Source organism: Callospermophilus lateralis, chromosome 8 (genome assembly GCF_048772815.1).
Source record: "Callospermophilus lateralis isolate mCalLat2 chromosome 8, mCalLat2.hap1, whole genome shotgun sequence".
Lineage (NCBI taxonomy): Eukaryota > Metazoa > Chordata > Mammalia > Rodentia > Sciuridae > Callospermophilus > Callospermophilus lateralis.
The window spans coordinates 52,781,521-52,806,612 of NC_135312.1; the positions used below are offsets into that span (position 1 = coordinate 52,781,521).

A 25,092-nucleotide genomic window follows, 5' to 3' on the forward strand; every position below is an offset into this window, starting at 1 on the left:
AATTAATCAAATAATAGAGGAAAAATGCATTTTTTAAAAGGAGAAATAAATAATAATACATTTAATGGCCCAGTACCTTATTAAAATTCAAAAATTTATAATCTGGTACATGCCTGTATTCTCAGCCACTTGAGAGGTTGCAGAAGGAGCATTGCAAGTTTCAGGTCAGCCTGGCTAACTTAATGTGACTATGTCTCAAAATAAAAGTAAAAGGGGATGTCTCAGAGGCAGAGCACCACTGGATTCAATCCCCAAGTACCACCAAATAAATAAATAAATTTGAAAATTTATGAAGACTCATTTTTGTCTCAAGAAATTCCTTTATAGGAATTAGATTTTTCAAAAAATATAAAAGGAATTATATTCACACATTAGTCTCTTCAATTGTTCCTTCAACATAAAATTATATTCCTACATAATAACCATAATTCTGCAAATTTTTTGTATTTTAATTTTTAATAATACCACATTTCCGGTATAATCTGTTATCATCACATGAATCATTCCCTTGTTGAAAACTTTTCTAAGAATTTCCTGGGAGAGGAATTAGGCAGAAAGTTCATTTCCTACTTGAGAAAATTTTTAGAATTTCAATCAGCCTATTGGTTGAACCAAAACCACAAAATTAGCATTTTACTAATCCCTGAGTTTAAATAGCTGTGAAACCAACACATCTGCCATCATCTTGATCATCAATCCAGCTTGCTTCTTCCCATTCTTGGGTTCAAGGTATTGTACCTACATGTGGTAAAATTGTTATGATTTCACACTATCTAATCTCTCTTCCACTCTTTTAAGATATACTTGTAACTTTTCTATGTTTGCAAAAGTATTAATACCTTCTTATAACATGATGGCAGTTTAAAAATGTACATGCAAATATTGATGTCATCTTAGAGCTTTAAGTGCGACACCAATATAGTTTTATAAAAAAATCATTTTCTGATAATTTTGTAATGAGAAGATATACATTGAAAAACTAGATACATAATAACAATAGACTCTTAAGGTAATAAAAATTGAATTTATTTCCAATTACATGGAAAACCACTACGCAAAATATTTTCTGACCTTGATAATTAGCACAGACCATTTGAAAAGAATACTGAGACATTTTTGTTCCATATGATTTGGTTAATAATCTATAATGTGTATCAGTAAAACTATAGATATTGATGATTACTTTTAAAAAGATGATAAAAATTGCACATTTATAAGAATACAAATGGACATATAGTAAATAAATTGGAGTTTAAAATAAGTCTTTCTTAAAGCATTTATATTCTTTACTTTGTATGTATAAGATATGCTAGCTGTCGTTTTTTGACTAGGATACGAACAAATTGCATGTGTAATTTGACTTTTCACTCTAATGTTTCTGGAATCCATTTCCTCAGGATGTGTGAATGTCAGTATTTTGGGAGTTCTTTCAATTTGATAGAATTCTAGAACTCAACATGATAAGACATCTAGATCTTATCATCTATCCAATTCAATCATCTTCACATATTAATGTGTTAGATGTGCAATGCAGCAAAACATGAAGTGATGACTAGATCCTTCTAAAAATTAATTGATAGAACTTAATGCTTTCTACATAATGAACTGACAGCATTTTTTCACAAAGACTCAAGGAGCAGGATGCTCTCAAATACATTTAAAAGAGAAACATATTTTCAAAATTTTTCAGATAAAAAAATGCAAATTTTCAATGTGTTTTAATATTTTTCCCACTTCAGCAAATATGATAATCTAAGAAGAAAGCTTTTTATTAAATTCTATTTAACTCTTGATGCTTCCTTATTCCTCTAAGGAAACCATATCACTATATTATGAAGTGTTTTAAAGCATTAATAATAAAGTATTGGTAAGAAACTGTATATCTAAATAATATAAAAGAATAAAGATAACAAAACCAATACATTTTTACTTGGAGTAAATTTTACACAAATACCACTTTTCAAATACACTTATTTTATCATAATTTGCCCTTATGTTGTAAAACAAGTTTGTTTTCATGGAACAAAATTCATTAATGTAAGACCTAATTTTTTCTTTCTTCTCTCTCTTCCTCTTAGAGGCCTTGGCAACCATGAAGCTTCTCATCCTCACCTGCCTTGTGGCTGCTGCTCTTGCCAGGCCTGTAAGTACAATGGAAAATTAAGAAGGTTCTACATTCTTGTTAGGGTTGAACTGGAACTCATCAAACATGAGACACTGAGAATGATCATCTTAAAGCATGGGATTAACTCTGACTAGATCTTAAAGTATTGACGTTAGAAATATCATAATGCTTCACATTTTGATCTTCATATGTAGTTTATCCAAAGTCTTAACTCCAAATTAAATGTCTGAGCTGAAATATAAGCACCATACAATAATAATTAAAATTAAAAAGTAAGAAAAGGAATAAGGTATCACATAACATAATAAACAGCATAAAAGGAGGATGTTAATAGGTATTCAATATTTCTTTACCAAATATAACATAAAATCACATGTTCCATTGTATCCTACCTTTGGAATCAGATGTACCCTCTTTTGATACGGTTTGTGTCATATTTTTCCTCAAGAGATACAGTACAGTTATTCCAAACAAAGGCATTTGTTTATGACACCATTTAACTAACCATAAGTTTTGATTTCCACAGTCAAAATGCAGATTGAGATAAAGTGTTAAAACATTTGATGATAGAAATAAAATTTAAAGACTAGAAAAGCATCGATTTTGTCCCTGAGTTTGTATAATGCTTTAAAATGACATTTAGAATGTGATTTTATATGCAATATAAGTAGTTCAGAATTTTTAATAGTTTTCTCAATTCTTTGCCATATTCTGAAAAAGGAAATGATTAATTAGCTTGTTAGTAAAATAATTCTGATTTTTTTCTCCTTGCTCTCAGCAAAACTTGATCTCTGACAGTTTTTTCTATTAAATTAAGCACTTTTCTTAAACAGCAATGTTAAAATTCATAATATTACATGTGTTGTTGTGTCATTATTGTCATTTTTATTAATTTTTGTTTGTGCATTACAATTCTTGCATTTTTTTTTTCCACAGAAATTTCCTCTTAGACAACCAGAACTCTTCCAAGTAAGTAGACTTCACTGTAATCATGGCACTATGCTTTTTTACTGAAGTCTCCTTTCTTCAGTTCAACTACTGACAGATACAATATTATTTATTCTCATACAACTTCTTAAAGAGTTGAGAGGACATGCATATATATAAACTTTTGAACTAATAAAAATCTTATAATTATTTAAGAGAAATAGTTAATTAACCAGAATGTTAACATGATTCAGTCTAATGTATTCTTGCTTCTACCTCTTTTACATGAACTCAAATATTTGATGTATAATTTAGTCTCATTTAACACAAAATTTTGAACTAATTTCCTTTTTCATGCCCTACTACAAGAGGCATCCACTCTCTCCAGTAACTGAACAAGTCTCATTTATTATTTTTGCTATTTTTTGCAGAATCAAGTAGACAGCAGTGAGGTAAGCCATTTGTATATTCAAAGATACCTCTTCCCTTACCCCTTTCAGTTAGCCATAAAAAGTATTGAATGTTTTCTTCATTTTAATTTTATTTTTACCTTTAAATACTCAAGTATCTGAATTACTCCCCCTCAATTCTATTTTGATGAAATCTCTATCCAATATCTTCTTTAGATATTTGGTAAATGTGGACTTATTAAATCTATAGACCTAGTGAAGAAGTCATTTAAGGTGTTTCCTTTAGATTAAAAATTACATTAAACGAAAATACAGGGGCTCAGGTTGTGACTTAGTGGTAGAATACTTATCTAATATGTGTAAGGCCCTGGCTACAATATCCTGCATTGCACAAAACACAAACAAAACTGTTGATTTTTTTTCCTCTAAGAAATCTACTGGTTTGTCAAATTAAATGGAGCACTTGTGTTCAAATGGAAGTAAAATGTTCATTTTTTTTTGTATGCTTATCTTTTTTTCACATATTAATGGGTTGCCATGTAATGTTTTAATGCATGAAATTGTGTATCACTTTTATAATTCACAATTTAATTTCTATAGGAAATTCTTAAAGAAAGAAAGCTTCACAGACTTGTTGAGGTAAGTATTATGTTAAAATACAAACACTTTGCTAAGAAAATTACTTTCACTTTTAAAAATACTTTTATCACTTGAATTGACCAATTCAAAATTTCACTAAAGAGCTGAAATAAATTTTGATTCATACCTAAATTGTGTTTCTATTTAAAACACTTGTAATGTGCTTTACATGACCTACATGGAAATGTGTGATTTCCATAGTCAATGGAATATTTCTTCACTTTTGGTAATATTCCATATGTGTTGTAATTTTCTATAATTTTGTAACTGAGTTGTTAAATAGAAGAATTTCAAATTTTAGTTCAAGGTGATTATTTTAAAAATTTGATGGATAACCCAACTTTGTCTGAACGAATTTTAACATAATCATTCTTTTTTTTTTTTTTTTTGATAGACTACACCAGAACTCAGAGAGGTAAGAAGGACTCCCCAGGAAATACTCCAGAATTGAAATAGGGAATCTAGTATTAACATCAAGAGACCTCAAAGTTGTGCTTAAGAAAAAATGAAATGCAAAAATAACAAACCTGAGTGGAACAAATTTTAAATGTGCAGTTACATACTGACAGCTTAAGCAAAGAAAGCATAGCAAAGAAACATGGTTAGCAATAATATAATGAGAAATAGTAGAGGATTCATGAACAATGATTTGTTTTTTTCATTTGCAAATGAAGTCATCATAATGTGAGGTACTTTCTTATAGGTTCTCATTAATTGATGTCCTTTTTCACTAGTATTGTTTCTCTCTTGCTTTCTATCCATGTGTTCATAAGGAATATGTCAATGAACTGAACAGGGTAAGATACATTAATAAAATTTAAGCTATTTTTAAAATATGCCATTTTAAATGTTTTATAAGCTCTACTTCATTGATTTTTAGCAGAGAGAACTTCTAAAAGAAAAACAGAGTGATGAAATCAAGGTATCAGTTTTTCTTAAAATAATGTGGCAAAATTATATAATCTTGAATTAGGAAAAATATTTATTTGGAATTTTTTTTTCTCTCTGCTACTTACCCTTTCTTTGAACATCTTAAGTTACTCATTAAAATGACTAATGAATTTAGTTGAAAGTTCTAAAACTAGAACTTTTCTTATCTCTCTGTGATAAGACAAGGCATTAATAAGAATGAGTAATAAACAAGTAAAGGCAATCATGACCCAGTCAATTGTTTGCAATTATCCCCAAGGTTGAAGGAATGTTTAATTAATCAAAGGGATTATATAAAGCAATTTATAACTCAAGAATATTTTACATAGTCACAGCTAATTTTCTTTTTTAAATTGATTTTCTTACATCTGAATTGTCTTCTACTTTTAAAAATTAACTTAGTATTGATAGAGCATACAATATTTAAAATTTATGAAATTAAAAACATATCTTTTTGACTGAGTGTCTTTTTGTGGCAGGTAAACACAGATGAGTTTTCTCAGGTAAGAGCTTTTGTTTAAAAACCATGGAATCCAATAGGAGAAAAAGAAACACATAACAAGTGTTTCCTTTAAATACCTACCCAAAGTACACAAATAATTATTAAAACAAAAGAGACAAATATCTCTAATTCAAAGAAAACAAGATGTACTGTATCATGTGTTGGCTAGAATTAGTAACAGCAATATTTTGAACTTAAGTTCTGTGGATAATGGCACCACTTTTTATGCTATTGTGGTCATGACCACTGAGGACAACATACTAGGGAAGAAAATGCATCTTTCTCAAGTATGTCTATACCATTGAACCAGTGCTCTCCTTTTCTCTGGTGCGCTTTTATTTATGATATCATCTTTAATCCAGTGCTTTTCCTTAATTTCTAGTAACTAAGTTAAAAAAAAGTTACTCTGATTAAAGAAAAATTTTATCTTATTAGTATTGATCTTGTACTGAACTACCACAGGGTGGAGGAATTCAACTTGGTTTTTCTTAAACTCTAAAATGCAAATTAGGGAAGTATATCCTTCAGTTAGCTCAGGCCAAAGTAGGTAGGCCTTTTTGTTTTACTTATCTTTTCATATAAGTAAATATCTTTCAGATATTGCCTCTAATTTCTATTCTCTTTGTCCTCAATTTTATTTGGTAATTTTGCATTTGACTATTTGTCATGAAAATTAAATTAATTCTCTCTCTCTCTCTTTTTTTTTTTCCCAAGGAACACATTATGGCAGATGCTGAGGTAAGACACCCTCATTTTCTAATGAACTATACACTTATATATCAAACATAGCATGTGAGGTATACTTCATTTTAGAAAGCTATCTCCTCAAACAATATAAGAAATTGAATTTTGCACTATTTGACTTATTGAACTTCTCTAACACAGGTATTGTGTCCCAAAACATACCATGTCATGCCAAACAAAGTCGGAAGAATGACTTTAAGCCATTTAAATAACAATCAGTGAAAACATTTTTTACTAAAATGATCAGTAAAAAGCAAAGCATGTACAGAAGTTTAAAAATAAGACTCCAACAGAACCCTGTTCTTATAACAGGTCAAAAGTTTACTCTTCCCACTGTTGCAGTTATTTCTTGGGCAGAAAGAATCTATTGAAGCAATTATCTATGATCAATGGGCTATCAATGCTCTAAAACATGGGAGAAAATACCTGTTGGTCTATTATCCATAGCTAATAAAATTTCCTTGGAGATGAACAGTCAATTGAATTATACACAATCCCTTAAAGTACATTTTTAGGAATAAAATTATATATATATATATATATATATATATATATATATATATATATATATATATATACACACACACACACACACACATACACAAACACATACTTAATTTAGAAAAAAGAGAAAATATTTCAAAGGGTGGATGTTTTCAAAACCTAATATAATTATAATTCTATCTTGAGATTGTTTGTTGTAATTAGTGATACTGGTTCATTCATATAAAAGCAGCTTCAAGATGAGATGAGATTAAGTACAACCCAGTAACCAGCTCATTATGGCCTTTTTTTCAAGGTTTCCTTATTTTTAATCATAAAAAGATATGTAAATTTTGCATTCTGTACAATGATATACCTATGTTTGTTTTAGTAAGTAAAATATAACATTTTTAAGATTTTTAAGTTCCTGGGAAAGTTATTAAATTTCCCCTCCCCACCCCACAGTATTCCCTCCCCCCCAAAAAATGCATTACTGTGTGATCTTAAATCTTTTCACACATCTTATTTTAATTCTGATATTCTGAGGGATAAGCAATCCCTATGATGGTATAGAACTAACTTTTCTTCTGAATATATAAATCCAAGGTGGAGTTATAACATTGCTATTTTTTTTTTTTTTTTTAGCAGAAAGAGGTCAGCAGCAGTTCATCAGAAGAGGTAAAATGATTTTGATATTAATTCAGAGTCCCAATTAATTAGAAGACATTTATGTAAAGTTGCTAGTATGAACTTAGGTATCCTATATTGTCTCACTATATCAGGCACTAGGTATGTGGTATTATCCTAATTTTCATATGTAATTATCAACTCAAAAATTTAAAATGTAAGAAAGCAACTGTTGGTCAAAGAAATTTACAGATTTATTTCTAGGCAAACAATACTTTCTGGCCAGCTGTGATGTCCTGTTTATTTTTGTTGTTGTTGTTGTAGTGTGCTTGTTTTTTCTTCTTTTTCCTTCCCAGATTTAGTTAGAACTCAATCATTAAAACTTCCAGCAATGATTATACTCCTAAACCAATGATGTGTTTTGTTTTATATCCTGTGTATAAATATCTGATTGTAGATTAATACAATACTGCAGTCCTCCAACTACTGTCCACTCTTTGCCCCTTTGTGGAGAACAAAGATGGAGGACATAGCTGAAAACGAGGTTCCTTATTTGACTTTGGAAAAAGAATTTTATCCCCCCAAAATAAAATAAGACAAAAAGAAAACTAGCCCAACAGGTTCAGGGAGGTTCTCTTAACTCAGTAAGATGTTTACTTTTCATCGCCTTCCAGCATTCTGCATAACATACTGGTGAAAGCAGTGAGAAAGGGAAAGACAGCTTGGATATAATCTCAGTCCTTCTGGAATGTGGGGCTAAAATCACTTTAGAATTATTCCCTAAAATGTGAACTAATGTCATAGTATTAAAATTTTATTTATTTTTTAATTTTTCTAAAGGAAGTTGTTCCCAATATCACCAAGGTGAGATTTGTTTGTTAAATTTGAAATATATTCCCCAAAAATTCTGTTGTTCAAGATAAGTCAAAAACTCACTTAAAATATATATATTTTTTTTTTTTTAGCAGAAACACATTCCAAGGGAAGCCATGCTCAACCAATACAATCTGGTAATACTTCATTTAATTTTTTTTGAAAGCACAAATGCCAAGGAATAAGTAAGAATGTTGTACTGATAAATTATTTCTCCTTAATATCTGTTAGAATTTCATCCATAGTAAGTAGTCTGTTATACTTTTGATGTTTATTCATTCCCCACGAAAAATAAAACCAACAATTTTCTTATCCCAAGTATATAATTCTGTCAGTTGAGTTTTTTTTATTATTTTATAGTCAACTTTTGAGTCTGAATAATGAAACATATAAGTTGGAGCCTATCAAATTGGTCAGACTTGAGTTTGACTTGAAGATCTACATGAAATATTAGATGGTTTTCTTATTCACCATAAGTCTATGACGTAAATATTTAAAATGACAGAGATAATAATAAATACTAAATGATATAAAGCAATTATTATAATTCATGGCAAATAGTAAACTCAATAAGCATTAGCTAGTGTTAGAAATACCATTAACATGGTTCACCTAGTACTCTGATTTAATTTGGACAAAGATTTTTCACAGTCAGAAAAAAATATTTCCCATTTTATTTATAATTCTGGTTTAAGACAAACTAAGCAGAATTGTCTGATATCCAGATTTATATTTGACTTCATTGTAATAAGTTTTTTAAAAAATTTTGAAAGTAGTTTCTCTAATGCTTTAAAAAAGGAACAACTAAATTAGTTCAATTTATTTGTGGTAGAAATAGCCTTTCAGTAGGATTAATAGCTCCTTCTTCTTTACCCCTGGGAAAGTGCATTGCCTAAAAATGATGGGTCTGGATTGCATGATATCCAAGAAATTGAAAAAAAAAATTTCCTTTTAAAACAGGAACAGCTTCTCAGACTGATCAAATACAACCAACCTCAGATGGTAATATTTTCTTTATTATAATGCAAAATCATATCCTATTTTAGAGTTAAAATAAATTAAATTTTAATTGGATATACTTTTAATATGTTTCCACTTTTCCTAAGAAATTATTTACTCAGGTCTTGACCTTTAATAATCAATAAATTATTTATCTAACTGTATACATATTGACTGGGAAAGCTTGTTCTTTATATTTATGACTGAATTCAAGTTGTATATCATAGCCTTAATTACTAACTAGGGAGAAATTTATTTTTATGTCATTCTATGTCAAATCCTTATGTAGCCTCCATAATTATACATTATATTCATGAATTTATCATGGTGTTTATTTCCCTAAACTCAGTGCTTATTAAATGTCACATAAATGCACATAGCTATGAAATAGCTTACCTGTGAAAGCATAGACATGTCAAATAAACTTTCCAGTTGGGAAAAGACTGGTTCCCAGTTTAGCAAAATTGCATTTTTCACATTTGCTTCTATTACCAATTGAGAAAGATGAAAGTCAATAATGGATTTAATTTGGACCTAAATTGTTACTCCAGTTTCAGTTTTTAAGTTGCTCATGTTTAAAATAAAATCCAAGTAAATTTAAATATATCAATATACTATAAGAATTCATCATTACTCTTCTCAAAAATTAACTGAATAATATATTTTAGTACCTTAACTGCACTAGCATTAGGCTATCCAATCCACATTTCTTGAACTACACTAGTCTTGCTCACAATTTTATAGTATTTCATAGTTGTGCCCCAGTACTTGAAATAGTCTTTGAGTGAATGTAGATGACCTAGTAAATGTTGGTTACTCATAAACAGAATGACTATTCTAAAAGAAACAACTTGTTTTTTTTTCCTTAGAATGTGGTCCATGCCCAGGTAAGATTACTTATTATATCTAAAATATATTAGTGTTCCTTTCACATTTTTTATAGCATATGCTTTTTTAATAAACAGAAATACATTCCAAGAGAGAGAATGGTCTACTACCCAAATATGGTAATATTTTCTTTTAAATTTGCCAATGTTAAATATATATATAATAATAATAACCAGCAATGCAAAATATAGTCTTGGACAGTTGACAGGTTATTTTTCTCCCAGAGAATCAACCTTATACATTCTTTATTTTTCCAAACCATAATGAGTTTGGCTTTTAGCTATTTTTATAATTAAAAAATATTTTGGTGGTTTTTTATAATTCTATGATAGACTATGTCCTGGTGCATTGTAAAATTAATGTGTCCTACCAGAAGATGTTTGAGTAAATGTATTCCATTTTATACAGGAGCAATTTCGCAGGATGAATGTACACAACCAAATCCTAGAGGTAATATTTCCCTTAATATGAGATAATCATATACTGATAAGTTTAAATATGTTTGCTTTTAAATAGCCTTCCACTCTTGAAGAAATTCTTTCTTCTCAAACATTTTTTTTCATTTCCTACTATTCAAATCATATAATGTTAATTAATCTGAGTGACAAGAACTACTAGTCACTGTTCTTTGGAATGGGAACTGCTTGCAGCTGTGTGTCTCTCAGCTGATAAAGGCAATACATTTGTAGTGATGAGCAATGTAAAGTATTCATCTCCAGGGTTACATTAATTTATTTTTGAACATGTTCCTTAGTTTTATAGTTTTACATTCATAAATTTGTCTGATTTTTAAAATAACGTATTTATAAATCTCACATTCAGTTAAAATTTTTCTCCTGAAAGCAGCACATATTGGAGATTTACTAGATTTGCTAGAATTTATCTTGACACATTATCTCTGTCAAAATACTCTGATCCTCTATTTTCTCATCTGTGAAGTGATTTGTCACTAACACAGAATAGACACTGTTTCTTCCCCTCCCATACCTACCATTGATTCCACAGAGTTCTTGGGGCTTCTAATTTCATCAAGGTAATAGCCAGTTACTCTGAAACAGGTGTTGCCATAACAGCTTATATTCTATGAATAACTCGGTCAGTTTCATAGCATTCATGGGGCCCTCAAACCAGTACTCACCATTTCATAAACTTTGAAAGACGACTGAGGATTTTTTATGTGTCTTAGAAGAAAAATTGGCTCTACATAATCAAAATGCAATTGGCAAAATTAATGTTATTTACCAAATCTCTAACATTTAAAAAAATATTTCAAATAAGTTGTTTCTTCAGTCTTTGAAGCTTTATTCATTCTTAAAAGGCAACTTTCTTTTTCTTTCCAGAGACAGCCCATGAGAGTTGCAAATGAGGTAAATCAATGTTTCTATGCATGCATGTGTGTGTATGTATTTGTGTGTGTGTGTGTGTGAATACTGCTCCAAATACATGAGCAGTCAGTTCAAAAACAAAAACACCGAATGGGGTCTATACTTGAGGTCAGTGATAGAGCACTTGCCTACCATCTACAAAACCCTAGGTTCAAACCCAGAACCAATAGTAGGAAAAAAAGAAAAAGATAAAAATGTGTGTACCACTGAACCATTAACTAGTGATTTAGAAATACTTCTTATATACAGACCAGTGTTTGTCTCTTCAGTATTATTTCTAACATTGCTATAGGAGATCAATTTTAACAAAGAACAATGAAAGTATAATTCTTTGTCCATCCCTGAGTGACGATAGCTTCAGTCTATTCAATATCAAATTGAGATTTTGCCTTTGTCCAGATTTGAACTTTTATTTTTTGTACTGTGTAGTGAAAACACTTGGTTTTAAATCTCAATTCTGACATCTTCTAATTATATGACATTGAACACATTGTGTATCCTCTTTGATCCTTGGTTTCTTATTTGTGGGAAAATTGATGTATGTCTCTCTATTCAATCCCTTCCCCCAAACTCCCATATCCTGTTGTTTCAATGTTGTGTGTGTGTGTGTGTGTGTGTGTGTGTGTGTGCACGAGCGCGTGCGCGCGTGCTTTTAACAGTAGTAGCTGTGCATTCAACTCAATGACTCTGGGCCTTTGAAGGTTTAATTTATATATTTTATGACATGTTAACAAAAAGCATGTAAGAAAGTCATGGAGTTTTTTTCTACTTGAATATGATTCGGGGATAACTGTTCCCTAAGATTCGAAAGTTTGAAGTTATCAATTGATTTTATGATAATGATTCTTAAATGTGCATCAAATTTTATCCTCAATTCCTTCTGAAATACTCCGATCACATTCACTGAGCAAAGTAAAAGCAAAATGAAAGCAATTATTCACTTTGTTTGAGTGCCAAAGAGTGTATTGGTTACAACTTTCCATGTGATTCTTTAAAACAAGAGGGTGGTAACTGTATATGTGCTTTTTTCTTCTTAATGATGGTTTTTGGTAGCAATGATTTTGTCTCTCATTGTGTTCAATTGGATGTAAATCACAAAACTGACTTTTTCTCCCTCTGTTAAGGAACAGGCCCAGTTCTATGTTGAGGTGAGTTGACTTTATTATATTTAAATTTATTTTATCTAAATATATTTTTTTGTACTGGGAATTGAACCCAGGAGTGCTTAACCACTAAGCCACATCCCCAGCCCTTTCTCACATTTTAATTTTGAGACAGGGTCTCACTGATTTGCTTAGGGCTTCACTAAGTTGCTGAGGCTGGCTTTAATCCTCCTGCCTCTGGTTCTTAAACCACTGAGATTATAAGCATGAAATTCAGAGGTCATATTTGCTTTAATTTTGTATAGGTGTTCCCAGCAAAATATGAAATGAATTCTGCTTTTTTTCTAATTCTATCAAAGTAAACATATCTTTCACCTAAATGTGTAGACAATTATGTGTATTAGCATAGAAACAATTAAATGAAATGCCATAATGAATCAACAGAGGCAGCTATTCAGAAAGAAAAAATGATGTTTTGGTCCCTGAACTCTAGTTTTAGGAACAACATTATTCTAACAATTACTGAAATATATTTTTCCTGTGTCTGGCATTACTGAAAGTCTGCTGTGTTGACCCTGTGTGCGAGACCTTTATTCTTACCTCAGCGTCTTAAAGGAAAATTAATGTGTAGATCTCAAAGACAAAATAAAACAAAAACCTTACTGGTGAATGCCCTGAGTTTATAAACTAAGTAACAAGAAAATTCATGCTACTACTTTCTTCTGGTAATTGGACTTATGTGAATATTGCAGATTCTTAGAGTTCAACATTGAATAGAGACCTTAAAGCAGTGATGAAATGATTCAATTTTTCAGAGTTTCAAAGCAACCATTGCTAATGCACAATTGCTTTTCAATTGTCTTTCTCTCTAGCCTCTCCAACAGTTCTACCAGCTTAACACCTATCCCTTTGCTGCTTGGTACCATCCTCTACAAATGCAGGACATTCCTCTCCTACCCTTCTTACCCATCTTTGGACCCATTGCCTCTGAGAATGTTGAAAAAACTGTTATGCCAGTGTGGTGGTAAGTTCAGTAAAATTACCAATTTTGGTGTTCCACTATAGGAAAGAAAAGAATATAGCTTAGAGAACATTTCATGAGGAAAGACATAGAATGAACATTGCAAATAAATACTTAATGCATAGTACTAGCATTACCTGAAATAGAATATTGCCAATGCTTTCTGGCATCTGGGGCTCATATCCATTTCTTAGTATCATATGGAGGCAATGTTTTATCCATTCTGGGAGAAAAGCTCATTCTAATGAAGGTAGGGGAAAAAAAACTCCCCAAATCAAAAATATGAAGACTTCTGACATGAAAATCAACATCATCCTCCTGTCAGTTTTACTAATGCTAAATGCTTTTCTTTTAGTTAAATATATGCTAAGTATAAAAATGCTATGTAGAAGTAAGGGCACAGATTTAGGCATCCAGTTTTGCTAAATTCAAGACTTGACCATTTTTGCTTATTTGAACTTATTTGATAGTGCTTATTTTTTATAATCTTAAAGATGATCAAATGTAATATTCTTTGTTAAGTGTACTGATGGGAAAATATGTGGATAAGTAGTAGTCACTTTTTTAGTAGAATTTTATTGTTGATTGCCTTCATTATATGATTTTAACAATTTTTTTCCAGAAGAATTAAGTCAATTCTCAGGACTCCACAATTATGGAAATTGGTAAGTTTGGAAGCTACATATTTAACCAACCCTTGATCCTACTTCCATTTGAAAGATTTTTTTATAGTGATAATTTATTTAAATAACAACCTAAAAGCATCTAATTTTAACAAATATAACCCATATTGGAAATTCCTATACAAGTATGGTGTGGATGCTACTAATTTTCCATGGATGTTTTTGTCTTTGAAACTGGTAAACACCATAGTGGGATTCTATTCTTAATGATCACTGTGATAGAAATCCATAGCAAGTCATAGAGTGGATTCAAATGTTTTCCTTTTAACTAAAGTTGAAAAGGTCCACAGATGTGTTTTGAAAGCCTTCATATACTATACCAGAGACTCTAATGTGTGTGTGTGTGTGTGTGTGTGTGTGTGTGTGTATGTGTGTGTGTGTCTGTGAGTGTGTGTGTGTTCCCTTTCCAATGGGTAGAATCTTTCCTTCTAATGGGTCACATGAAGGAAAATGATAAAATTCTGAACCATATGGAAGCAGTATCTTCGAATCATCTTGTCATACATTCTATGATACTACAAAAGATAGTAGTACTACTTAGTAATAAATTTTCTTCAATTCTTACAATTAAGAGCTATGAATATGTAGTCAGTAATACAAAAATAAAAATAACATTGTTATCTGATGTAATATGAAGAGTAAAATGTATTATATCATAGAAATTTTTCTTATTCACAAAATTATTCAATATAACTAATCTTATAACTAACCTTATATTTCTATTTCTATTCACAGATGTGACTGAGAATTCCATTCTCTGAATTTCTCCTGTCTACTATGTGAAACCAACTGATCCAAAAGCTTTGGCTGCTATTTTAGAATAGAAAATGCTGTTTTTAGGGCAATCTTTCTTGAGTCATCTTAGATAGCAATATCAGCCTTTCCTTAAGTTTTTCTAAACAGTTTATTGTCCAAATTCCAATTGAGTCATGACAATATGGAGGGTAACTAATCAGAGAATATTACAGTCTTTACTAAGTTGCTATGATGGAAATTTTGTTTTAAAAGTTTTTGAATTTTTTCTTCTGCAAGTGGCATCATTTCCAATAATTGTCTGCAGTCCCTGAGATTTTCTCTTTCTTCTTTTCAATAAATTACAATTTAAGGCACAATCCATGTTTTCTGTCATTATTCCTTTTAGCAAGAATTTTTATAATCCTGTCAAGAATCTTCATGCATGTGACATTTTGTTTTTGCTGATTTTTATGACACTCTCAATCATATTTAATGAAGATTTTAAAAAATATTCACCTCTGACTCATGCTGGAGTATTATGAAAGGCATTTGTAAACCAGGTCCAAGATATTTCATTTAATGTCAACTTTTATACAGTATCTTTCATATGGACATAGTTACAGTTGCAGAAAGGAATAGCACTGTGGCAGTTATGGCAAACTGGGCATTTGAACAACCAGGTTATGCAATTTATTTATGCCATCTAAGTTTATGTGAGTCAAATCTACTTGATTAAATCTAAGTGTATAGCTAGAGAGATAGATACTTTCAAATAGGGCAACTAAAAAAAAAACAAACAAACAAACAGTAAGCTGGTTTCTATGGTAAACTGTTCAGTGCCACCAAGAGCCCAACAAGGAGCTATTTCTCAAAATGGCAGTTTTGTTAGTTGCTCTCATATCACCAAAGTCCCAGGTAATATGTACCTTACACTAAGTTTCCCACACCAACCAGCCTGTCCTGAAATTTTAATGAGCTACTGGATCTACCAGATCATAGAATATACATGACAAGGACTCTTTCACTATAACTTAGATAATTTCTATAATTTCTAGCTGTTCAGCATCTGTGTTAGTCATCTTTTTGTCATTGTGACCAAATTACCTGACAAGAACATCTTAGAGGATAAAAAGTTTATTGGGGCTCATGGCTTCAGAAGTTCAGTCCTTGGTGGACTGACTTCATTGCTTTGGGCCTTATTTGAGATAGAACATCATGGCAGAAGAGCATTGTGTAGGATATCTGTTGAGATATTGGAAGCCAGGAAGCAGAAAGTCAGAAAGCGTAGAGCACAGGAACAAAATATAATCCTCAAAGGCATGTCCCAGTGCCTTACTTCCTCCAGATATATTACTTGGTAATACATTAAAATTATTAATCCATCAAGTGGATTAATCCACTTATTAGGTCACACATCTCATAAACTAATAATTTCGCCTCTGAACTTTCCTGGATTACCTAACACATGAGCTTTTCAGGGGCTACCTCATACTACCAAATAGATATAAAATACCTAAATACATGTTTTTGCCTTAAAATAAAAAAATTGAGTGTTGGGTGTTGGGTTTCCTGCTTTTGCTTAGAGTTACAAAGAACAAAGAGAAACAATTTGCTTTTCGATCTAGAGATGTTTTACTCAGAATATCGAACCTGCAGAAAATTAATGGAGGAGGAATTCCCTTGTGTCTATGTAAAATGTGTCTCTCAGGTTCTGCATATTGCTATTTTCCAAGGCACCTATGGTATTTGGTACTTTCATGAATCCTATAGGAATGAAGTCATAAACTTTATAGATGCATGATTTACCATGGGATGCTTTCTGCAAACTAAATTACAGTGCAAGACTTTCCTTTGAAAGAGTAGACTTTCCTTTGAAACTGTTCAATGAAGAAGAGGCTTCTATTTGTAAGACAAAAACAATTTATTTTCTGGCACTATTTTATTCATTTTTTTCTTGATTTTTTATAAGAATGAAGACAATGAATTTATGAGATTACTATCTGTAAAGCAAGTACCAAGAAAATAACTGAAAATTACCACATTTAAAATATTACCTTCAATATGTATCACTGCCTCATTAAACTTACATGATCTTTTGTTATTCTCTGAGAAGCAATTGGAAATAGAATAATATTATGAGATGATTCACAACCATTTCATCTGTTCTCTTTAACATTCATCATAATTTCCCCAGAAATGTAGTGTGCTTTTAATTTATTCCTTTAATATAAAAGAAAATACATTAATTATTTATTATCTTTTTCTCCCTCCTTATTCCATACATCAGGAAAACAATATAAACATTAGATTAGTTTCTATAAACATTTAAGCTGAGAATTTATTATAAATAGTTTATACTCTATGTGATTTAAAAAGATTTACAGGGCCTGGGCCTATAGCTCAGTGGCAGAGCACTTGCCTAGCATATGTGAGGCAATGGGTCCAGTCCTCAGCACCACATAATAAAATAAATAAAATAAAGACATGTTGTCCATCTACAACCACAAAAAAAAAAAAAAAAAAAAAAAGATAGGACTAATGGGAGAAATTAGAAATGTGGATTGCATATAAAATCTCTCAATTTTTACATATGGTCAATTTTTTTTAATTCCATATGTAGCCAACATATGAAAAAAAAACATATGTAGCCTCTTTTTCCTCAAAAAACCTAAAATTCATTGGCTATATTCAGCTCGTATGACACCAATCTATGTATCCTCTGCTGTACATTAAATGAAGAATTCTATTGAGTTTTTTTAATTCCTACTTAGAATATACATCTAGATTGAAAACTTGTTACAGTGAAGCAACAGTGTGAAATGGAAAATTAAATTAGTCATCAAAGAAAATAAACAAAAGAATATGATTTCATCATGAAAAGAAGCAGAATGGGAAGAATTTCAGAAGCAATTCTGGGAGTTAGATATTCTCTAATTCTTTCATATCTTCCAGTATACTAGACTTAATGATTGGGATCCCACTTTCCTTAGTTTCACATGAGATCTACCAAAGTTGTGAATTCTGGTGTCATTTTAATTGCTAAGGACATAGTTGGTTTTCAACATTTTTTTCTCCAAGCCTTGGACTACTTTTTAATCCACTTGATCATTGTCAAAGAACGAAAACATACCTTGTCATGTTGAGATAGTTCTTAAAATTCTATCAGTATGTGTCCTGTATTTGGAATTGAAGCCCAATCTCTCTCCTTCTCTGCACAATCCCATTATGTGGTACTATACCTATAATAGTTCTGAACAAAGTCTTTCTTTACTAACAAGTTTCATTGATTTTTTTCTTTAACATCTTATATTGAAGAATAGAACTATTCACAAGATATGCAGATGTTTATCTTTAACGAAGACTGACATGTCTCCAAGATATTTGTGCCTATTTACGTTTACATTCAGTAGTTGCCAAGCATTTTTCTGTGTGAATGTGTGTATGTGCATGTGTGTGCGTGCGCATGCCTACACTCACAGGTGTGTTTGATTTTGCATTGCTTATCTTTTTTTTGATATTGCCAATTCTTTTCATTTTAGCCCCTCTGGTGGTCCTGGTATTATATAGTAGCTGTAATTTGATTTTTCTGTGAACTGGTGATATTGAGCATATTTTCATACATTTAATGGCCATCAGGATATCCTCTCTCTCTTTTTTTTTTTTGATGAAATTACTAAAAGCATAAAGACTTAAGCAGACTAACTTATTTCAACAGAATGTAAGTCTGGTGATAAATCCAGAAAACCTCTATATGCCTAGCTCATATTATTATATTAGCCTATAAACTATTATAATGGTTATCTTTCTTACTGACTTGGGGTTATGTGCATATTTTATATAATATATTGCATGGCTGGAGTTGTGGCTAATATCTTCTCCCTATCTCTGGTTTGTCTTCTCATCCTTTTAATGGCTTCTTGTGATGAACAGACATTTTTTAATGAAGACAAATAATTAATATTTTAAACCAAAATGATATATTTTCCAATGTTATCTTCTAGAAGTTATATTATTTTACCATTATTAATTTGTTGTCTACTTTACACTGATTTTTGTGGAAACATTGAAACTCAATATATCCATAGGGATATCCAAATGACATCTTAATCCACTCAATTTAACTCAAAGATGATGTGGTTCAAAACTGAGTTTCAGTGGAGAGTGATCTATTTTGGGTTCAAGTTTACTCTACACATACTTCTTCAGTGACTCAACAAAAATCCTGAGAGTTTTACAAGTGCCCTTCATCCTTGGGAGAACTGACATCCAATTTTTATATGTTTCTGCCTCTTAGTTTTGCTCTAGTACTTACTGAAACCTTTATTTTAACAAAGACATCCATCCTGAACGTCTTTTGGGGGGGAGGTTTACTTCTTCTCTTAGATCTTGGTCTTATAAATATTTTCTGTCTTGCTAGATCTCCAAAGTTTTTCAAAAGATATTTTTAAACATTTAATTCATATTTTCCCATTTCTATTACCCTAAGGATTGGTTAAAATCATCCAGTCTACATTTTGTGAGATAAAAATCCACCCGAAAATAAGTTGTGAGAAAATCTTCTTACCTATTTATTTCTTATATTTATTACTTATATTTAAGAAAATTGACCCTTGCCTCTCAATTTCAAATACACATACCATTACATTGCAAATAACACTAAAAATCTTAGTAATGAACTTGATAAGAAAGTATTGTTGATTCTTTTTATTATTTTATTTTGAAATAATAATGGATTCTCAACAATTATGAAGACATGTGTTTGCAAATACATGGAATTATGTTATGTGTATCTTATGAGATTGGCTTTCTTAGCATAATTTCCTTGAGATTCTTCCAGGTTATACTTATAAATAGTTCATTTCTTTTTATGTCAAGTTGTATCCTATGGTATGGATAATTTGTTCAACAACTGATCCATTGAAGTACATCTGGGTACTTTCTAGTTTAGGACTACTCTGAATAAAGGTATGGTGAATAGGTGCATACAAATTTCCATAGGAAAGTTTTCATTTATCTGGGAAAATTGTCCATTTGTATAATTGTTGAATTGTATGGCAATAGCATTCCTCAGTATCTACAAATGTTTTTCAGACTGTATATATTCTTTAACATTCCTTCCAACCATGCATCTGTGGTTCACTTTCTCTGCATTATCACCAGCATTTGTGTCACCATATTTCATTTTTCTCATTCTAGTAAATTTGCAGTGATAGCTCATGATAATTTTGTGTTATGCTCTAATGGTTAATGATGTTGAACTTCTTTTTTATGTGTTTATTTGCCAAGCATATATCTTCTTAGGTTAAAAACTTTGATTTTAGCTTTTGACCATTTTTAATAGATTTTTTTAATGTTGAGTTTTTAGCTCTTTTAATGTATTCTAGATGTCTTTTTCAAATGTATGGTTTACAGATATGTTTTCAAAGCCAGTAATTTGTCTTTTCATTCTCTTTCAGCATATTTTTAATTTTGAAAAGTTGAATTTATCAATTTCCCTCTTATCATGAGTTTTGGTTCAAAGGATTCTGCCTATTATTCCCTCATGAAGACTTTCTTCTGTTTGTCTTCAAGTTTTATGTCAATCCATCTTAAGTTAATCATTGTATAAATTATAAGGTTTAGATTGAGACTTATGCTTTTGCCTCTGGAAGTCCAATTGCTCCAACACCATTTGTTGATAAGTCTGTCTCCATTCTATTGAGTTTCTTTTTCATCTTTTCAAAATTATATTTTATATATATATGGGTCTATATCTAGATTCTTCATCATTTCCATTGATCTATGTGATTATGCCTCTACTAGTGCCATGTTATATTCATTATTATAGTTACCCAATAAATCTTCACATTTGGAAGAGTGATTGCTCCCATATTTCTTTCTTTCAAAATTCCTTTGGCTAGTCAAGGGCCTTTTCTTTTCCATGTTAATTTTAGAAAAAGTTTGTTTATGCCTATGAAAAAAAATGAAATTGCACCAAATATAAACATCAATCTAGAAATAGTTGGTATCTTATTATATTGAATCTTTTAACTCATGAACACAGTAGTCTATCTAATCATTTAGATGTTTCTAGATTTCTTCCATTAGCGTTTTGTAATTTCACATATAGATACTATACTTGTTTTAAGATTTATACTTAAGCATTTCTTCTTCTTCAGAATAGTTACAAATTTTGTTGTTTTTTTAAAAATTTTGATTGTTGATATTTTATCTTACAAACTTTCCAACCAAATTCACTTATTAGTTCAATAATATTTTCATAGATTCCTTAGAGTCTTCTATCTAGACAATCATCTTTTCTATAAATAGAGGTAATTCATAAAACTTTATTTATTTTTCTCAGCTTTTCAAGCTGTCTAAAACTTCTAGTGCTCTATTACTAAATAAGTTGTGAGAGTAGACACCCTTGTCTATTCCCAAACTTAGAGGATAAATCTTCACTATTTCACCATTAAGTTTGATGTTAGTTGTAGGTTTTTATATAGATGTTTGTCATGGGAATACGGAAGTTTCTCTTTATTTCTAATTTGCAGAGATTTTACTATGTACTGGTGCTAAATTTTTACAAATCCTTTCTCTGTATAAATTGATATGATCAGTTAATTTTTTTCTTTAGCATTTTGATAAAATAGTCTATATTGATTAGTTTTAAAATATTACATACCTTATCTATATGGACTAAACCCCACTTGGTGGTGGCAGATTTTTAAATATATTTTGGGGGTTTGAATTGTTAATATTTGTTGAGAGATTTTGCATCTAATTTCATTATAAATACATTGACTCTCATTTTCTTTGTGTGTGTGTGTGTGTGTGTGTGTGTGTGTACACATATGCATAGATATTAAGTGTATTAAAGTGTTTGTGTGTGTTGTAGCTTTTTTCTGAGTTTGACATCAGGATAATACTGACCTTATAAAATATGATGAGAAATGTTTCCTCTCTTTTATTTTGGCATGCATTTTTACTTGAATGTTTGCTAAAGTTTTCCTATGAAATTATCTGAGCTCAGAAATATCTTTTTGTGAACTTTTATTAAATTACACAATAAATTTATTTTTAATGGTTATGGTATTATGCATTCAATCATTATAGTATTATTTAATGGTTTTAATGTTATCTATTTCTTCCTGTATGAATTTTGGTATAGTTCTTAGCTAATAGTTAACAATTATATAGTATTTAACCTCTTAGTGTTTCTCAGATTAGCTTTAAATATACTGATTTTTTAAAAAATCAACATACCAACCTTGAAAGTCAGTATTAGTATTACATTTTGGAAAGGGGTAATAGGGATTGAACCCAGGTCTGCTTTACCACTGAGCCACATCACCCACAGTTCTTATATTTTGAGACAGGGTCTCACTAAGTTGCTTAGTGTCTCACAAAGTTGCTTAGGGCCTCACTAAGTTGCTGAGGCTAGCTTCAAACTTTTGATCTTTCTGCCTCAGCCTCCCAAGCCACTGGGATTACAGGTGTGTGTCACCATACCTGGCTTTATGATTACATTTTAAAGGTGAGCAAACTGAGGTACTGGAAGAGGAAATAATTTAGATAAGGACATATTTCAGTAAACATTGGAACTCATGTTTAAACCTAGTATGAATGTCTACAGAGTCCCATTCTCTCAGCCCCTCTACTCTTTCATAGGCTTATCCTTTGAGAAAAAAAAAAATTGATGTGATTGAAAAATATCAATAATGCTCATTCATATAATAGAGTTTAGTGAGTTTGTGTTGAGTGTCACAGTGTGAGACTGGTGATGTGGGCCAGAGTTGAATAATATAATATAAGATCTTATAGACAATAATATAATATAATATAATATAATATAATATAATATAATATAATATAATATATAAGATAAGATAAGATCTTATAGACAACAGCTTTGAGGGAATCTATGTTTATAACAAAATTTTATTCAGATTGCTGGGTAAGAAAGGGGCAATTGTAATTCATTTAGGAAGCCATTTTAACAGTAGAAAAATAGAAGATAACAAAGAATCCGTATAAATATTAATTGTGGATGAGTGAAACTTTGGAAAGGTCAACACACATTTCCTAGTTGAGACATAGTGACAAACTGAACGTAAAGGCACTAACAAAGTACCACAAACAAAGTGGCTTCAAACAATAGAAATTCATTTTTTTCACTATTCTGGAGGTTGGAAGTTTATGTTTACTCTAAAAGGTCTAAGAGAAAATCTATCCTATGCCCTTCCCTTAACTTCTGGTGTTGCCAGCAACATCTGGCATTCCTTGGAGATAGGTGCATCACTCCAATTTCTACCTCTATTGCACATATGATTCTTCTCATTTTGTCTCTCTCTTCTCCTCTCTTCATAAGGTTAATAATCACACTGAATTAAGGGTCCCTTCTACTTTAATATGACCTCATCTTAACTAATTATATCTGCAATGACCTGCTTTCCAAATAAGTTCATATTTTGAGGTCCCAGAAGGACCAGAATTTAGTAGCATAAGTGATATAACCCAGTATAAGGATTGAAGAAAAGAAAGGACAGCACAATGACTTCTAAGTTTTCAGTCTGTATGTCAGAGTAGATTGTAGGGCCAGTTTTTGAAGGAAAAGATTCTGGGAAGAGCAAGTGGGAAATGGACACAGTGAAGAGTTGTGATTTTGTATATCAATTATTGAGATATTAATTAGATACTTAAGGGTGGAGATAAAGAAGGCAGGTAAGTGCATGACTTTGGAGCTTACAAAAGACATAAGTGGGAGATGTGTATTTTAAAGCCCTCAGCCTAAAGATATATTTTAAGATGAAAAACTGAACAAGTTCAGCCTGGATAAGGCTAATATCTGGATTACTCCAAAGCCTTGAAGCTTTGGAAAAGAGGGAATGAAAGAGGAAGATTGAGAAATGGAAGGCTGGAAGTTCATGTTCACTCTCAAAGGTCTAGGAGAAAGTCTATCCCAGAGAGTTAAGAGAGAAATCAAGGGTTTATAATATTAAAGACTTCAAATGAAGAGACATATAATATTTCAGGGAACAGATGATCAGCTCTACCAAATCTCATTGATGGATTGAATAAAATGAACACAAATGAGCAAGATGAAAATTGTTGGTAACTTTGAAACACAGTTGTTTCAATGGGGGATGTAATTTAAGAGAATAAATGAGATTATGAAAATAGAACCTAAAGAATTGGAGGCTCAGTGTTAAAGACAAATTGTTACCTTTGAAGATGGTGGTATTACAGCATAAATAGCATTTGCAACATGCTTATGCTGTAATAAGGACAGGAAAACATTGGGGAGATAGGAAGATGAAATAGTTTTCAGAAATGAGTCATTGTACAAATTTAGGAGAATGGAATCAAAAGTATAAGAGAAGGAGCTGGTATAGAAAGAGATAGAGTTGATCACATAAAATGATTACTCCACAGTTAGAGACAATGGTTATCAATCTTACTTCTCTGGGAATTGCTAACACCATGTAAACGAGTTCATTTGATTATGAAAGAACACTTGTTTGCTAATGTTCCTGTTTGCTAGTGTTAGTAGTGTCAGCATTGTGGTGCCACAAAGTATACCCATCATCCACTATGCAGTGTAATCTTGTTACTAGTGTGTTTATGAAAACTTTAAGTACTTTGCACTGACTATTTTAAAGTTCTGAGACTGAGGACTTCTCCACAGCATGTGATGGAGTTACGAAACCAATTTTACATTTGAAGCACTTTTCCTAGAGTGATCACAAAATTTATCACCTAATGCTGAATGCTTTTGAGAATGAAAGGTACAGATATAATAACTACATATGGAAAATAGGTATAAATCAAGACTTTATAAGAACAAGTGGGGCATGTATCATCCTACATTTTCCTTCTCTTTTCAGATCCTTTAATCATCAATTCAAGACATTCAAATCAAATTCAAAGCATTATCCAATAATTATTTGAACACCACTAATAGCCTAAAGTTAACATTAAAGACGCCAATAAGGTATGGAAAATTATAATAAAACACGACAACTTAAATATGCCTAAA

The 25,092-nt window shown here is 30.9% G+C and overlaps 1 protein-coding gene across 1 annotated transcript; it reads left to right on the top strand.

Moving 5' to 3' along the window:
- Nucleotides 1-691: 691 nt before the first annotated feature.
- On the top strand, nt 692-15,451 carry Csn1s1 (casein alpha s1). The gene is made up of 22 exons (XM_076864031.1): nt 692-729; nt 2,079-2,143; nt 3,062-3,094; nt 3,484-3,504; nt 4,063-4,101; nt 4,496-4,516; nt 4,875-4,898; nt 4,982-5,023; nt 5,511-5,534; nt 6,248-6,271; nt 7,406-7,438; nt 8,228-8,251; nt 8,353-8,397; nt 9,221-9,262; nt 10,129-10,146; nt 10,225-10,266; nt 10,556-10,597; nt 11,488-11,514; nt 12,657-12,680; nt 13,508-13,659; nt 14,279-14,321; nt 15,075-15,451. Coding segments are annotated over exons 2-21 (729 nt in total). The 5' UTR covers nt 692-729; nt 2,079-2,092; the 3' UTR covers nt 14,280-14,321; nt 15,075-15,451.
- The last annotated feature ends 9,641 nt before the right edge of the window (nt 15,452-25,092 follow it).

Bases quoted from the DNA above. Each gene is read 5' to 3' on its own strand.
- Csn1s1 (XM_076864031.1), top strand. From the start codon at position 2,093: ATGAAGCTTCTCATCCTCACCTGCCTTGTGGCTGCTGCTCTTGCCAGG. The intron at 4,102-4,495 runs GTAAGTATTATG...TTTTTTTGATAG, and splicing joins AGCTTCACAGACTTGTTGAG to ACTACACCAGAACTCAGAGA. The intron at 4,517-4,874 runs GTAAGAAGGACT...TGTGTTCATAAG, and splicing joins CTACACCAGAACTCAGAGAG to GAATATGTCAATGAACTGAA.